At 33.5% G+C, this 18,160-nt stretch overlaps 1 protein-coding gene and 1 long non-coding RNA gene across 2 annotated transcripts; both read left to right on the forward strand.

Annotated features, from left to right (window-relative positions):
- The first annotated feature begins 214 nt into the window (after positions 1-214).
- On the forward strand, positions 215-12,758 carry LOC135119439 (uncharacterized). Its single transcript, XM_064043854.1, has 11 exons — positions 215-371; positions 1,390-1,541; positions 2,584-2,646; positions 4,599-4,763; positions 4,815-6,356; positions 6,416-6,659; positions 6,712-8,069; positions 11,832-11,924; positions 12,344-12,430; positions 12,483-12,687; positions 12,740-12,758. The coding sequence occupies exons 2-5, from the start codon at positions 1,400-1,402 to the stop codon at positions 5,681-5,683; spliced, it is 1,239 nt and encodes a 412-aa protein (XP_063899924.1). The 5' UTR covers positions 215-371; positions 1,390-1,399; the 3' UTR covers positions 5,684-6,356; positions 6,416-6,659; positions 6,712-8,069; positions 11,832-11,924; positions 12,344-12,430; positions 12,483-12,687; positions 12,740-12,758.
- A 4,274-nt stretch (positions 12,759-17,032) lies between these two features.
- Positions 17,033-18,064, forward strand: LOC135119437 (uncharacterized). Its single transcript, XR_010278222.1, has 2 exons — positions 17,033-17,289; positions 17,380-18,064. It is a non-coding gene; the product is annotated as an uncharacterized LOC135119437 (long non-coding RNA).
- Positions 18,065-18,160: the final 96 nt, after the last annotated feature.

Raw genomic sequence — 18,160 nt, forward strand, 5'->3', positions numbered from 1 at the left:
CTTTTAAATATCTACTTATAATTGTTTTTTCCATTTTTTACTCACAATTCGTTTTTAAAGCCAACCTAATGATTCTCTATTAAGAATTATACCTAATAGATGAATTGATAATACTGCAAGGTTGTAGTTGATTTCAATTTCGCTCGTTTTTATGACGCATGCACTATGCAATAATATGCATTTCTCTGTCTAAATTCCGCTGTTTTGTGTCGCAATAACACCTTCGTTTCCCGCGTAAAATATTATTTGGACTACAATACGGTGGCTAAGTTCGTGGTCCATTATTGGGTTTATACTCTGTTTATAGTGTGCTGTTTAATTAATTTGTTACAAGATTGTGTGATTCGTGACGGCATCGGCAGTTTCTTCAAGTAAGTTGATTTCATTTAGTGTCGGTACTGATAGAGAATTTACGATATCCTAACCAAAACAAAACAAAAGCCGCCTAATTTTGCTTTTGCAGTAAAATCACAGGTCGTTCACAAGTACATATATGGCAATTTTGATTAAATGAAACTCTTGTCCTTAAAATACTTTTTTCTGCTTTATTTCTTATTCTGCTCATCCGGTATCCAGTGGCGTGGTTAATTTCAGAACGCATTAATTTTTATATATTTTTTAATTAGTAATTTTTTAACGGTTCACTGTACTAATGCTTCGTGATATGTTATCTTACGTAAATATACAGGGTGATTTTTTTGAACCTGAAACTTTCAAATATCTAGAAAAATAAACACTCCAAAAAAATGTCCATAATCAAAATTTAATTATGCCCCGGGGGAAATACATTAGTGGTAAATTTAGCCCCCCGCTTCCTCTCCTTATAGGTGGGGGAGGGGTTTCGAAACTTTAAACAGGAACTGCTGTTTGTTATTGCAGATTCGGAGTCTACGGCAAAAAATACATATGATTTGTTTGAAAAATTTTTTTTTCGATTCGTGGTAGATGGCGCTGAATCGACGAAATTCAAACTTTCTCGATTTCTCCCACTGAGAACCTATGCATACGATTTTGCAATACATTGGCACTAAAAAATACAACATTTTATGGAAATACTCGAAATTCGTCTTCAAAAAAGTTGTACCTTTACCCGTAGATTTCGATTCTGTAATAAAAACTGGTAGTTCCTATTTAACATTTTTTTGTAGAGTACTTATTTTCCGAAATATTTGAAACTTTCAGGTTAAAAAATTACTCTGTATAGTAAACGTCTTCTTATTAGTACGGTATTTTAAGATTTATTTGTGAATGTATGGTACTTCATAAAAAGTCTAAATCTATTTAATAACCTTTCCAAATAGATCATTTAAATATTTGTCCAGTTTGATTACATTTTAAATGTATTGTTGAAAATGAATGTTTATTAATAATTTTAATTCTCCTTTTTAGCCGTGGTATTATGTGTATAAGGTTTGCCCTTATTCGTTACTCCAATGGGGTATTCGATGTATGCGACGAAAAAATTATTAAGAAAAACCAGAGAAGAATAGAGAAAGGATCAAGTAAAGCATTTTACAATGTTAAGGTTATATGTATTGATGGTAAGTATGAAAATCGAATTTACGTAACCACCTATAGTTAAAAATTTAAATTAAAGTAACGTTTCTATCTTTGACTTTCAAGCAATAATACTTAATTTATTCAACTGGTCTAGTGCAATGATTGCAGGGTTATAAAAGTTACCTAGTGTTAAGTCTTATATTCTTGATGCATTACATCCGTATCCTGATATATATAAATAGGGCTGTATTTTCATAAGTGACAGTGGTTGTGAGCTTCGATCCCGAGTAGGTAAAAAGGCAAGGACGTATTATTTCAAATTGAGTAAAATTTCAAGCAGAAAAATTTTCATGATAACGAAATGACTTTATTAATTATAAACACGTCGCTACATGTTTAAATAAAAATTAATTAAACATAAAATTATTATAACAACGCCCAGTATAATTTCATTATATATTATTATTACTTGTGCTTATAAACTTGCAAAAATAAAAATCTGCACAAATGAATATTTTTTTAACTGTTGCTGTCAGAACTATTTACAGAATTACTGTCACTTATTTCGCTGTCAGAATCGCTGCTTCCGGTATTTGCAGTGATAATAACATTTTATTGTTGTTTTTTTTTAATGGATTTCTCCACCTTTTAAACGTGCAGCATACACACCTGATGTGTTTCATAACGAGAAGGGAAAACCGCTTCGTACAATTTTAAATTTAATGTGAAATTTTAGATATATGATCCATCTAACCCTTTGAGAGTACGGAATGCCTAGCTGCTGCTGATATCCGCACAACAATAATAACAGCATGCTTGATAACGACTATTGAATATAATTTTGAACAAATCTTTATTTTTTAAATATCCAGAGATTGAAACACTCTTAAATCTGAACCCTCTCTGTGGGCCAATTTTTAAAATTACCCAGAACAGATGTGACAAGAATCCACAGAAGCCGACCACATTTACGGGGTTGTTAAAAATCATAAAATATTATTTGGTTACAAATGAAATGCACCAAGTACATATATCTTTATAAGGACAAAGTAAATATAATTTTTGTTTTTTTTTATCTTTCAGGAAACTTTGAAGCCTTAGAAGACTTGAAACAACAACTAAATAAAGAAAAAAAACTACTAATTGGTAAGAACGAAATAATTTTATTTCTCCAGCCTGAACTAGTGAAGTAATGAAATAGGGTCCATTTGACAAATGACTGCTTTTATGTTTTCTCGACGTTTCATGACCTCTGAGGCATAAAAAAGGTCCCACGTTTCCGTCTGTCTGTCGTCTTCGTCGATTTTTATTAGACTCGTCGAGCCATATTATAGGTACACGTTGAAATTATTTTTCGCATTTTTGACTTTATTTTTGAATCCACATGCTTGCCACGTAGACATAGCGTAATCGTATTAGGTATTTAATGTATAATGTGGGTGTGTAATTTTAAAAATATGCAATTTTTAGAAATAATGTGTCTTTATGTAAAAATTACTCTTTTAATTTAAGTAGGGCATGCTGATATTTCAAGCAATAGAACAAATAATGTGGAATATCTATCTAGCACACAGGCTCAAAGTGAATGTAATCATCTTGTTTTTAAATTCTTTATACTGAATTCTTGCTCTATAAATGGCTTGAAATAACATTTACACAATGGAATACCTCCATTGTTAACAGGCTTATTTTTATGAAATTTTAATATAATATGTCTACAATTTTCTATACATTACACAAGGGTAGTTTTTTTAAACAGGTTATCATCACTTTTAAACAAAAGCGATGTTTGACTGAAAACATTTCATTAGTTAATGAAAGTGGCAACACAGAATTATTTATAAAAATTAGTATAAAAAAAACACTAACAAATTTTCTTTTGAAAAGTAGTACATACTAATGTTTTGTGCTCAATTTTGCTTATTAAAAATATTTGTACCCCTAATTCTAACACTTCAACGATCTTAGTGTATAATATGTTTAATTGTGTGCGCAGTCATTTGGAATGGAGATAATCTTCGCGTTGTAAAAATTATTCTTTACTATTTCATTCTCTGTGATTCCAAATAAAATAAAGCCCTTTACCAACGGTCGAAGATTATTTTGCCACAACTTCACTCGCCCGTGAAGTACTGTCGAACAAATACGGCTTCTTCAAAATTTAATTTGCAAATTTTATTTCTTTATGATAACCGCTATAAATTAAATCAAAAATATGTGTGAACTGTTACAGTACAGGTAAAGGAGCATATTGTGCGTGTGTTTTAAGTGAGTTTGTCCATCACAAAATGTTTGTGATAACGTCATCAACGTTTTAGGAAACATACGTATATCAATTTGAATAGGTGCAATCTAATATTAATAATAACGGTGCTGTATACTCAAATTTTCGAGAACATAAAGTGAGTCGTGCTTACTGTGATCAATAAAATAAATTCCCTCATTTATAAATTTTTTTAAGCCAGCGTTTATAAGTAATTCTAAAAACTATTAATGCATTGCTAAATCACAAAAATAGAGGCATAGGATATTGCGCATTTTAGATAAGATTTATTTGACAAAATTTTGAAATGTCATCAATTTTTTGGGAGGGGGTAAATGGATAAGTTTAATATTGATTACCGATTTATATTGCTTCCGATAAACGTAATACGTTTGTAACATTTTAGATCGTACGGTTTTGCAGTTTCAAAGTTCAATTACAAAATGTTATAAGATTTTGTTTGTGGAGGAGTATGTTATTTTATAAATTTTAAAGATGACGTAATCCTATTGTTGGTGGAGATGATTAGACAAATTTTGGTTAGCGCTGTACCCTCTACATCATAAATTAACTATGTGCTAAGAATATTATGTTAAACGTGATATTTTTAACAAACATACAAAATTTGACAACAATCGGTCTAGTAGTTTCGGACATTATCTATCTCATAAAACTCTTCATAGAAGACAGACAGGCAGACGGAAACGTGGACCACTCGTACTCAGGTGTCATGAAACGTCGAGAAAAGTTCAAAGTAACAAGTCGATCAATGGAGGCAATTAATGCACTAAATAATACAATGTAAAATATGTTTGTCATTATTGTTTTATTTCAGTATTCGAACGTCTAGCAACAAAAAATTATGGAACAAACTCACGCTATTCGTGCAAGCAGAAGTTTTGCATTTTTTGCAAAACTCTCAAAACTAATTTAGCACGTCATTTTGAAATTTGTCACTCAGAAGAGGCAGAAGTAAGAAAATTCTTAAGTTTCAATAAAGGTTAGTTATCAAGTTAGTTGGAATGTGTAATTAAGTAAGTTTAAATTGCAGGTAGTCCTGAACGTTGTGAAATTATAGCAAATCTACGAAAAAGTGGCAATTATAATTACAACAAGAGCAATAAAGAGAATCCCATTCTTATCAGACGAGTGCAAAAAGGTTCACGAGACTCTTTACCATGCCCTAATTGCAAAGGATTTTATTCACAGATAACACTATCTCGTCATTATGCCTACTGCTGCAAAGATCTGAAAGATGAAAATGCTAGTAGATCTGTTTTAAGAGCTGCTCGTGCCGTGGTTAGTAAAATTCATCCGGCGGCATATTTGCAACTAAAAGAGAAAATTTTGCCGCCAATGAAACAGAATATAATATTGGATACTGTCAAAAAAGATATGCTGTTAATTTTGATTGGCAAATATTTAGTCCCCAAATATAGAGAACACCAGGAGTATATGATACGGAACAAATTGAGGTTTCTAGCGACATATTTTTTAACTGTGAAAAAAATTGATAATAACATTGACGAATTTCATAAGTTGTTCTACCCTCAACATTTTGATTTGGCACTTGAAGCAGTAAAACAGATGGGAGAAATTGATAATAATTCATCAGTGTACAGTAAATCAACATCCGCATTGACCATAACACATTATCTAAAAATTTGTTGTAATATTTTGCAAAGTCATTATATTCGAGGAGGAGACGATGGAAACGAACAAGCTGTTAAAAGATTTTTTAAACTCCTGAAAACAGAAGTTCCTGGTAAAATAAATAAACCAGCCCATAGAGATCTGTGTGAAATGAAAAGAAAAAAAATGATGACGAAAAGAAGTATCATTCCAACGACAAAAAATGTTGAAAATTTTAAAATTTACATTTTAAAAAATGCAGCAAAAACTTACAAGACTCATGACTGAAGAATTTTATTTTACACACTGGAAGACTTTAGCGGAACTCACACTGATGTATATCAGTGTTTATAATAGAAAACGAGCTAGTGAAGCCCAAAGAATACTTGTGGAGGATTTTCGAAATATACAGACTTTGCGTGATACAGTACTCCCAGAACTGCTCAACAATTTAGGTGACAATAGAATAAAGAAGTTGATTGCACATACAAATTAATGATCAGAGGAAAACTTCACAGAACGGTGGCAGTTATAATTCCCCATTATATAAAGAAATATTTAACATTTATTAATGACTATAGAAGTCAGGCTGGAGTATCGGACGATAACCCTTATATCTTTGGCTTGCCGGGGAAAATGGTAGGACAGCGATACAGAACTTTAGAAACGTGTCGAATAATTAGAAAGTATACAGCTATGGCAAAATTACAAAATCCATGTTCTATAAGAACAACCCTTCTACGAAAACAGTTTGCAACAAAGACCTCAACAATGAACCTTCAGGATTATCAAAAAGAAACCGTCGTTAATTTTATGGGTCATCAACGAAATATACACGACGAGTATTACAGGCAGCAGATAGTTGTAGGTGATTTAATGATAAAGAAAATCTTAGATCAAGAAAGCCAAATGACCATGGACGAAATTTGTGAAAGAAATGAAGACAAAACTATTGATCCAGGTATTTTTGGAAAAGAAATAGGCATTTTGTTATAACACTTATGTTTTTTTTTTTTTTAGATATAGAATGACCTCTTGTCACAAATTGTTCTGTTAGGACTTGCACTGAAGGTAATCACTTAATACTAAATTCACAAAATATTGCTAAGTTTTTTAATAAAGAACTTAGGAGAGAACTTTTTAATTCCTGAGCATACGCTGGGGTTCATTCTGATGGCTGATTTTATTTTCTCGATGTTTTATTTTTGTTCAAGAGGAAAAAGTCTCTGGCTCGTTTCTGGCTGTCTATCAGCGACTTTATTAGGTAAGTGATCTCCAAAACTACCAGAAAGATTGTTGTGTAGATGATATTTTAGCAACCAAACTTTATTCTTTTATTCCCACCAACAATTTGAAGACATTCACATTTTTGGGAAAAAATCACTATTGTGTAACAATATAACTTTAAAGCTGCAATTCCTAATGCTTCTGAAATCTTGCAAAGATTGTAAAATTATCATAGCCAAGATAAGCTGTTAATCAAAATGTATCTGCTTATCCCCTTTCAAAGAATTGATGACGTACTTTCATAATTTTGACAAATAAATCCTATCTCAAACATGCAAAATATTATGAATCTATACTTTCACAGGCTCTTGTAAAAATTATGAATGCCTTGGTAAACTACTTACAAGTGTAATAGTGATATCTGACAAGAACGCACGTGTTATATGTGCTGTCTGCGATTCGGCCGAAGACGACACTAAGGCCTTAATTACGTGCTCTGTGTGTACCAAAAGCTTCCACCCCCGCTGCGTTAATGTGAATCTACGAGGTTTCCATAAGAAGAAGAACTGGATATGTAACACCGCTGTTTGCCGTGAAACCTCCGAAGATTCCGAGGATATGGAATTCAAAAGTGACATTTTCCTGGACGCAGATGACAAAGTAGTAGATTATAAACTTTTCCATTACATTTTGAAACAGAAAGATGAGTTAATCCTCGAATTAAGAGGTGTTATCAAATTAATGAAGAGTCACATTGACCTACTACACTATAAAAACCCTGAAAACACCGACAAGAAGGTCGGTAAGAAACCTGATAACGATATCGCCAACAGCGCTGAAGGCGAACCATCAAGAGAGACAGCAGCTATGGTCGACACGATTGAACACATAAAAACGAGAAGCGACACTACAATCAAAACAAACTCGAAATTGCCAAAATCGACCTTAAACAACACAAAAAAGGACGCTAAACATCATCAGACCCAAGATACGTGAACGACTTCCCGGAAATGATCTGTGAACTACTTGAAAACAAACACGAAGAAAACCACGCCAGATTCAAAGTAACCATTAATTTTGAAAACCTTGAAAAAATTAACAAACCGGAATATTGGCCAAGCGGAGTTTTAATATCAAGATATTTTCACCCAAAGAAGCCACCGCAGCACCACAAATGACCTCGATAACAAGTGAGAGGAAACGTAGCAAATTGTCCCAGGAACGTTTAACAACTGACAATTGGTTGAATATTTTCTACATTAACATTCAGTCATTGAGATGTTAAATTAACGCAATAGAATTATTTTTTCTAGACAACCCTTTTGACATTATCTGTTTTAGCGAACACTGGCTGAAGATGGAGCAAATGGAGATTCTAACAATACTCAAATATAAGGTCGCTGGTAGTTTTTGCCGTAGCAACGGATATGGAGGATGCGCGATATTGGTAAATACTAGCATAAGATACTCGGTTGTAAATTTAACATCGGTTTGTAAAGAAAGAGTTTTGGAAGCAGCCGGAATATACTTAGTCGGCAAGGGGGTTTATATCATTACCATTTACCGACCGACAAAATGTAATTTTGAAGAATTTTTATACTTATTTAACAACCTTCTTTTAAAGTTGGGCGATAAGGACGCAATAATAATAGGCGATTTTAATATTACGTTTAATTCACCAGATCATAAGGTAATGACTTTCCTAGATCTTATTCACAGTTACCAAATGAGAGTTCTAGTTAAGGAAAACACGAGAAAGCTAAACTGCATTGACAACATTATAACTAATATAAATACACCATACAGAACTAAAATTATTGAGACTAGACTATCAGATCATGATGCCATCAGTATCGACGTGAGCGTGCCAAAGTCCGAAACAAATTGTGGGAGTAAAATATCGTGCAGACCTTTTACAAAACACGGATTATATATGTTCTATAACTATGTATCTGAAATTAACTGGTTCTTTGTTGAGGATGTCAGCCTCAGTCTAGAACAAAAATGGCTACAATTTGTAACTTCACTATCAAATGCAGCAAAAAAATCATTCCCACTAAAGACTTTCAAAAAGGAGAAGTCTGCTAGTACCGCATTCCTAAAAAAAAACACAGAAGTATTACAGTTAAAGGAGTATGTAGAATTATTTCATAGTTTAAAATCACATTTCCCGGGGAATGAATATTTTAAAATTGCATGCAAAGAGTACAAGAAACTTCTTAATGACAAAGTCAGAGACTTTAATACATAGACTGGCTGTGTCAGGAAAAACGTGAAGTTCTTCGACCGCCATATTGCTTATAACCGTAAGTGCGCGAAATTTGAATTTTCCGGTCACAAAATGCAATTTAAAATGTTAAATAAAAAAGACAACAAATTGTAATTATTTATTTAGCATAATAATATCTATTATGTATATGTAAATTCCTTTAAAAATATTAATGTCCTTGAAACAAAATTAATTTCGTGAATTTTTGTTTTAAAGAGATAGCTTTTTCACGCTCAGTACTTAAGCGGCACTCATAACCTATTCCGAGAGTCAAATAATTTCTCAAAATTAATTTAAGCAATAAATTAAAATAAGAATTATTTACGTCCAACTAATCCATACTAAACAAATGTTCATTATGTAGAAAAAAAATGTATGGTCCTACTTTGCAAAGTTAAGGCAAACATTTTAGTTACCAAATCATTTTTAATGGCCATATTTACAAACAATCTCGTAAGTCCCGACACACAACCACTTTTATTTCGAGGTCTAGAAACGTTCTGTGCTAGAAACTACTGCTGCTAACCACCACAACCTCACTTAATTTGACATAAAAGTTATAGCAATGGCGTCCATACTACCATGCGCCGTGGCTTCACCAAAATGCATTAGAAATGTTACTAACAGCCAGTCTATGTATTTAAAGTCTCTGGACAAAGTAAACTACCTCAAAAAGAAAAATATAGAACACGTACTCAAAAGCTCGCCCAACTTACCTGGGGACGCGTGGAAAATAAGTAATACCAGCAGAAATAGTAATAAAAATAATAATTGTTCTGAGGTACTCAATGCGGAGGATTTTAATAGCCACTTTGTTAATGTTGTTCATGACTTAAAAGTAAAAATGGCGAATGACCCGGAAATTCTAGCGGACCTAGCTGACACACAAACAAATAAACATTGCCCTACAAAGTTCACTTTTAAAGAAATAAGTTTTAATGAACTTAGAGATGCAGTAACTAAAATAAAAAACAAAAATAGTAGGGACTTGGATGAACTTGACATTATCATGGTTAAATATATAATAAACTTAATAATTTCGCCGTTGACAAAACTAATAAATCTGAGTATAAAGCATGCATTTTTTCCACAATGTTTAAAATATTCCAAACTACTCCCAGTTCATAAAAAAAAACAGTGGGGACAGCTACAGTAATTACCGCCCAATTTCAATAATCCTAACATTATCAAAAATTGTAGAAAAACTTTTACACAAACAACTAACGGAATTTGCCTATAGCAAGGATTTGTTATGTTCTTCACAATTTGGGTTTAGGGCTAAGAGATCGACAACTTTGGCGATTCAGGAATTGATAACGTATATATCTGAAGGATTTGAAGAAAAAATGTATATTGGGGTCGCGTTTTGGGATTTGTCTAGGGCATTCGATTATGTGGACCATAATTTACTGCTCAGCAAATTAATAGAAATTGGAATTACGGATCAATCTCTCACACTACTAGAAAGTTATCTATTAGATCGTTATCAAGTCACAGTATATAATTCCGCCACATCTACTCCTTGCAAGATCGCGTACAGCGTGCCTGAAGGCTCCATTTTGGGACCCTTACTTTTCCTAATATACGTAAATAATTTACCGGCAGATGTAGATGTTAAAATGATCCTATACGCGGATGATACAACTCTGCTATTAAAAGATGACGAACCAAATAAACTAGTAGACAGGCTTAACTCAGCACAAACAAAGGTGGCGGATTGGTTTCTGAAAAACGGTCTCTTCTTAAACAAAGACAAAACGGCCTCAATGATCTTCTCAACAAAAACAATAACTTCAGAGAATCTTGAAAATATAAAATTCCTTGGAGTAATAGTGGATTCAAAGTTATCCTGGGACGCTCACGTTGATGCTGTTTGCCGTAAGCTCAATAAAACAATATATTTACTACGCAAGATCGGCAGACAAGTCCCAATAACTATTACTAAATTAGTTTACTATAGCCTTTTCGAAAGTCACTATGCTTATGCCATCCTAGCATGGGGACACACAGCGCATCTTTGTAGAATATTTAAGTTACAAAGAAAAGCGGTCAGAATAATACTGAACTTGAACTATCAAGCGGATGTGAGACATTTTTTTCCTGAACTAAACATACTCACGGTACCGGCATCATATGTCTACCAGTGTCTAATACATACAAAAAAATGTTTAGACAACTATACAAAAATTAGTGATAGACATCTATATAACACTCGGAGTGGTAATGGTATATACCTCATTATCTCAGAATATATAAAAGCCGTAATTCAATTAATTACTACGGCCCTAAATACTTTAACAGCTTACCTTGCAATATCGCAGCACTTCCGGAGCCACAGTTTAGGAACACTGTGAGACAAAAATTGTTAGAATCTCCACTTTACGACCTAAATATGAGATCTATAAGCCAGGTTTTTAATTAATTCTACTGATGTACAATATACTAAGGTGTAATTGTTTTGTATACGATATATGTGTATTTATGTTCTTTTATTTTGACCTTACTTAATGTCTGTGTACATTTTTAAAGTATAATAAATATTATTTTATTATTATTATTAATATTATTACAAGTATAGACTCAATATTTCGACGTTCGCAAGATTTTAGAGAATTTGGTTACAAACAATTTTGTGTTTTTTTTTCTAAAAATTTGGGTTTCTAAGGTTAAAAAACAATGCGGATCCAGAAAGTATACATTTAGGAGTATGTTACTTTATAAAATTTGAATAACACCTACTATACACAGTTTTAAGGGTGACCTCATCACATTGTTGGTGGCGATAATTAGATTGGTTGGCATTCCAGCATGTTTCGGAGATCATCTGTTATAATAAAAGTCGATACAGTCATGAAACGTTGAGAACACATTAAAGTAGCCATTCGCCCCATGACATGAATGGTTGCGATGATTGACAAATTTTAAATTATATATTTTTAGTTGGGAATTTAACTCCTCCGCCAAGTACCAGTCAGGAACCAGTTTTTACGACTCCAAAAAGTAAAATAAAAGTTGTTAGAAAATTTAATTATTGTAAGTATTAGTTTCATACTAAATTGAAAAGTCTTTTCTGCAGACACTTAACGAATATTGGCACCAAAAAGCGTTATGTAACAATTTTTATAACATTATAAACTTTATAATTTAACGTTTCATACGAATATATGTATTTAAACCTTTTAAAAACATTATGATGGTTCAGAAAATATTAAACAATTGATTTTACCAGGATTTTAGTTATTCCGTAAAAGGACATTGACAACATATATTCCGTAATAAATCCGATTCACTTGTAGAAATTAACTTTTAAAATTTTAGTTTCTGTATTCCTAACAGATTGCAATAATTATTCACGTAATTTTTTAAGAAAAAAAATTTGTTAAATCATAGTTCCGCTAGTTTAGGCTTATAAGACTAATAAGCTGCCTATATTTTGAATCTTAACATTTTAGCTCCATCATCCGAACCATACAGCGGTGGAAGTAGTGATGAGTGGGACCCCGGAAATGTTTCCCACATTCAAAAAACCCTTGGTCCAAGTAAGTATACAGTAATACTTATATCCTAAAAATCAGAAACTTTAATTTCTAGTGACTACAAAACGCCGTGTGTGGTTGACACCAAAAAAGTCGACAGCAAAAGTTCTGTTTAAAAACTGCATAGAAAAATTAACAGTACCTAGTCTGGCAGAATGTTCAGAAGCTATTGCTCACTCAAAAACTCTGCAAACCCGAACGGCGCAGCAAGTAAGGCAGTGGGTGCAACACTATATTAAAACCAATTACTTCAAATGTAGGTATAATGATTTTATTTATTAAAACATTTCAAATCTGAGGAAAAAATTCTAGGTGATACTGCAAAAATTCGACGTCCCTGGAGTACACCAGAAAAGCAGCTTGTTCGTAAAGCTTTTGGCACCTACATTGCGGAAAAATTGTATCCATCAGGATTTGAAATAAGCGAATTAATTAAAAAACATCCCATCCTCAGAAGGCGCTCCACAGCTTCTATAAAAAGTTTTCTGCAACATGAAAGATCAAAAATGTAATCATTGTGTTTGCTTTTATATGTACCCGTAATAAATAATTATAAATAAAGATAATAACCTAATTCAAATTCTGTTTTATGTTTTATTAGAAATAAAGTGAAAATAATGTCTTTAATTTGAAACTAAATTTTCTTAAAGTGCTATATTAGAATGCTGTACCACGAAGTACATACATAAATGAATTCAATCCCATTTCCCCCTAAGTTAGGCACCCAGTAAAACACGATCGTAGCGAATTTCCGGTGCATACAGTTTGGCTTCACGTAAGAGTGCACATAATACTTGAGGTCAAACTGTTTGTTAGACATACATATATGTATGCACGGTATGTTGTTACCTCCGAAGTATATACTAATAGCAGGGCTATGAAAGTCTCAGCTGACTCCATAAGAAATACATGGGGAGCTTACGGAACGACATAAAGAGGTCACTGGCGTCACTAAAGGTGCTCCGACCTTGAAGAACATAGTTTCTTTTTCATTTTAAGGTTTTCGGTGAACGTTTTGTCTGGTTTTGTCAACAAGAAATGTCATATTATTTACGGAATCATACGGGATGTTGGGTTATGGGGTTAAAAACAAACGTTTTATTGTAACAAAGTAATAGATACTTACGACGTAGTCTTGCGATACATGTAAAAAATACTAGAAAATTCCAGGCTAAAGAGGTCAACAAACTGCAGGTTAAACGAAATAGTTTAATTTTCGATGTGTGCGTGTTTGAGCGGTCCAAGATTTATTTTTAAATTTTAGTGTGTAAAAAATTCTAACTCTAATAAAAACTGAGACGAGGTAATCAAGAGGAAAGTCTTTGCAGGGGTGGTGGAATGGTATTTTTGTATGGTTCGTTTTTTAGCCGCAAACCAGTTAACGAATACAGTGCATAAATTGGGAAAAACTCACAAAATGTATTACCCACTACCGGAGTATAAACTGCAAAATGTGCAGGTGGCATCATTAAATCGCCAAAAATCACATCTTCATTGAAAACTTTAAAATGTCACAATTAAAACAGGATGTACCACTTCGTAAGAATGTGCAAAGTTCTCACAAACTTCGCAGAAGTGGTGATGTAAGAATTTTCGTATTAATGAATATCCACAAACATACCATAAACAGTTGTGTTCTTTCAAGGTGAGTTTCCGGTAACTCACATCACTTAATGATTGTTGAAGAGACCGGAATACAGGGAAGATGTGTTGTGGAAGTTTATTTAAAAGAACACCTTGGCAAATTTTTCATTTCAAATAAAATAGTGTTTCACAGTTGGTTCTTGCACTTGTATCGAAATAATCTGTAGTAAATAGTTTCTGAAACGTTCTTTGGAATTCTATTGGTGTGGGATTTATACAATTCCCAAATTGACGCCTCACAGAGCCAAAGAAATATGTCAAACAATACTGATTTAGTTGCAGCAACCTTTTAGTGAAAATTGTAAACAAATTGTATTCTGTGAAAACTATTAAAAATAATAAGCAAAATGTTTATGTTCCTGAAGTTGTTTTTTATTTTTTTGTGAGTGATTTAAAAATATTAAGAGTGAATTAAAAATTTTGCAATTCACTTGTGGATAACAACTTATTTGTCAAACTTGTTAAGGTTTTAATAAACGCAGTTTAAAACGTCAAAATTGAATAAAAATGTTTTGCTTGAATATATTAATAATTTATAGAAAAGAAAAAAATGACCAATGTCACTAGTACATGCCAACCATTTTTATTTTTGTGTACAATTATTAGTATTATATGAATCACATACGAATGCTACGAAATATTTGAATCTTCGTGTTTCCCGGGAACGGGCTCCCAAGGTCACACCCGTTCCGCAAATATTGCTGAAGTTTCGTTACTGATCTACTGTGCTAATAGTACGTTGTCACCTCATCTACAACGTTCTGACCTCCGGTTTCGGAGGTAGAAACGTTTTGCCTTGTAAATAATTTATTAATCATCCAGGGGGCGCTAGGAGCTTGATTTTCAATTTTCGTCTGGAGGTCATAACGTGCATCCCATAGTCGCAACTTTTTATTTTAGTTTAGCTGTAGACCGTTGGCGCTGGCGTCGCTTACCTTTATACACTGCTAGTATGTTGTTACCTCCGGCATATAAACTGTACGTTCTGACCTCTGAAACTTGGCAACGTCGCCGTCATACATATATCCAACGCATGGTAGAAGGAAACATGGTATACGCATACGTATCGACTGTTACGTCCAATGGCATCAAATTAGCGGCAAATTTAAAATACATTAATTTGCAATCACCCCGAAGTCTAGACAACGTGTTGGAAAACTGTAGCCGGCAGTTTCGATCTTGTTTGATATCATCAGTACAGCACATTCCATCGAGTTGTCTAGCATTCATTGTGCTTAAGATTTTAAACTTGCTAATTTCACACAACTTTTTTTGTTAATCTTTATGCTCTTTGCCTAATAATTGGAGTTTTCACTCTGTTGAGGCATTGTATCAGTAATAATAAGATTAGCAACCAGCTAAACAGCTTTAAATTGAAAATTTTATTTGTGATTATACAGTTATTGCAGTCGTATGTAATATGGGATCGCAAAATTTAGGTTTTTGTGTAACCACTAACCAACATTAGTGTAGAGTGCACATGTTTCTCCAAAATGTTGACCAGTACCAATTTACTGTTACTTTATTTGTCGAAATTACTGTTGGTTCTGAAAAGAGCCGATTTGATGCTAGTTTATAGTAACAACACAAGATTTTCGAGATCTGGCCCTCCATTCTGGACACAGTCCGAGCCCTTCTTTTTTCTTCTTCTTTTTTTATGTAAGACATTCCAAGCTCGATTTCCTCAATTAGCCTTAATTATTGTATTTAAAATTTCGGTATCCTCGAATTCTTTGACTTACGTCATTAGTTGTTTATAAAAGTCCTATGTGTTAAACCTGTGTTTCATTAAACATTCTATCACAAATGGTGTTTGAATCGTCTCAAAATCGTCTTCAAATTCGAATTTAAGTTACTACTATTGCTAAAAGCAACGTTTTGTGATGACGTCATCAACATTTTTGCAAATACACGTATATCAACTTGGATTGATGCAGTATAATACTAAAAATAACAGTATTGTATTCCCAAAATTTTCTGGGAAAATGGAGTGAGGCGTTCCTAATTTAATCAACAAAATAAATTGACCCATTCATTAATTTTTTGAGTCCCCTGCTTTAGAAAATCTAAAAAATGTGAGTGCAATGATGGATTACAAATAAGAACACATTTGCACATTTTGGGTGGTATATATTCTACAAAAGGGAGCAGTACGGCTCAGATAGACCCTAGCGCGGCACAGCGATAATGTTCATGAATATATATATATATACAGGGTGCCGCATCCAAGTCTGGATATAGGGAATTAACATGCGAATTGGTTTTTATTTTATAATATCTCCCCAGATCACTTTAAAGCTATTATTGAGTGATGGCTTTGTGGAGGTCGAAGAGGGCTATCGGCCAGTATTTTTTTCAAATCGTTGCATCGCGCTCATTCACTGTAAAAAGGTTTTAAAAATCGTATTTTGAAATTCGCGCCCGATCCGAATTGTCGCGAAGTGTTCCGTCGTATTGTCGAAGTTCGGCGATCGCGTATTTTCATTATCCATGCAAAATTCAAATGTCAAAGTGAAATTAGAAATTATTCTCATCAGAAATCAACGAACAAGTCAAACTGAATTATTTTATCCAGTGTGATGATTATTGTAGGACAAATTAAACGGAATAAATGCACAAATTGATCCATTCATTCGTCATAGTGCGCGACCCCGTCAAACGAGCCATTTCGAACTACACTCAGACCGTATCCAAAAAGCCCGAGATGAAGACTTCGAGCAGCTGGTCTTCCTCAAAACCCCATCAAAGCCCATCGGCAGTATTGTGACATTTTCTGGGAGCCATCAAGCTAGGAATGTACTCGCGCTGCCTCACTCAGTAATCACTGAACGACTCAAATTGAATTATTTTATCCAATATGACGATTATTGTAGGTCCATTTAAACGAAATAAATGCACAAACTGCACAAAATATTTTATTAGGTTATGTTGCTGGTGCTGATCGAGTCGTTATTACTAAAATCTCATTAAAATGCCATGTTCTACTGCGATTAGATGAAAAAGCGAGGGCCCGCTTTTCTTATTGTGTGATGATAAGATTTACCATCAAAATAGCTGGCGCTTTTGAAGAGGACCTTTTAATGAACCATTTAGATAACTACAAATAACAAAACTTAACAATTGTTGATGAATGAAGTAATGAAATATTGTACGAATCTGGAGAAGTATTGCACTATTTTCAAGAATTGCTCAAAAAGACTGCTCTCAGCAGCTGTACAGTAAGTAAGCCAATCTTCAAAACTCCTACGCGTGTTGATCAGCATTTTAGTTGAAATCTGAAGACAATATTGCTGGATTGCTTGTTTCAGCGCTTCTCTGTTTGTATAGCTTGTCTGAATGCAGATGGTCGTGAAGAAATCTCCAAAGAAAAAATTCTCAGGGGTTTATATCCGGCGATTGCACAGGCCAATGGGGCGGTGCAAACTTTCCATTCCAACATTGCGGAAAAATACTGGTTCAAATAAACAACATTTATGCGAACTGTATGGCTGGAGATTTGGTCCTGGATGTAAAAGACCTGCTGCAGATGCCGCACCCTTCGAGTCCCAGGAAGTATTTGCTGAGCTAGCATATTATCCTACTTCTGAGCATTCAATCCGGATTCGATGAAAAAAGGTGCAATGACATGATGTCCTAGAAGCCCCAGTCATACACTGACAATTGCACGCCATTGATAACGAAGGTCATGGACCACGTGAGGGTTGTGTAATGCTCAAATTTGATCGTTCTGACGATTATAACTTCCCTTAAGACCAAATGAACGTCAGTAAAACAAATTTTCCTCAAAAACTCTCCATCAGCCTAGATTCTCTCAAGCGTTCCTTCGTAAAACTCTATATGTGAGAAGTAGTCCTCAGGCTTCAATTTTTTGTCATGATGCTTTTTGAAATTCTTCTATCTCATCTGTTTAAGACCCCTAGAAAACGTCGTGCCCACCTGATTTTATGTAATTTTTATCACCTTTGAAAATAAATGTAACTTTATTTTGCGAAATATTATTTTTATTTTTGTTGTTGTTAACACAATAAACAAATAAAACAGTAATACAAAAGTTTCTGAATCCCAAAACACATTCGTAGAGAAAAATAC

The sequence above is a fragment of the Zophobas morio genome, unplaced genomic scaffold, assembly GCF_036711695.1.
Source record: "Zophobas morio isolate AGI-343-1 ecotype UQ-CSIRO unplaced genomic scaffold, CSIRO_AGI_Zmor_V1 ptg000264l, whole genome shotgun sequence".
Lineage (NCBI taxonomy): Eukaryota > Metazoa > Arthropoda > Insecta > Coleoptera > Tenebrionidae > Zophobas > Zophobas morio.

Excerpts from the sequence above, each read along its gene's own strand:
- LOC135119439 (XM_064043854.1), top strand. The coding sequence starts at position 1,400 with ATGTGTATAAGGTTTGCCCTTATTCGTTACTCCAATGGGGTATTCGAT. Across the intron at positions 1,542-2,583 it reads TAAGGTTATATGTATTGATG|GAAACTTTGAAGCCTTAGAA; the intron begins GTAAGTATGAAA and ends TTTATCTTTCAG. Across the intron at positions 2,647-4,598 it reads AGAAAAAAAACTACTAATTG|TATTCGAACGTCTAGCAACA; the intron begins GTAAGAACGAAA and ends GTTTTATTTCAG.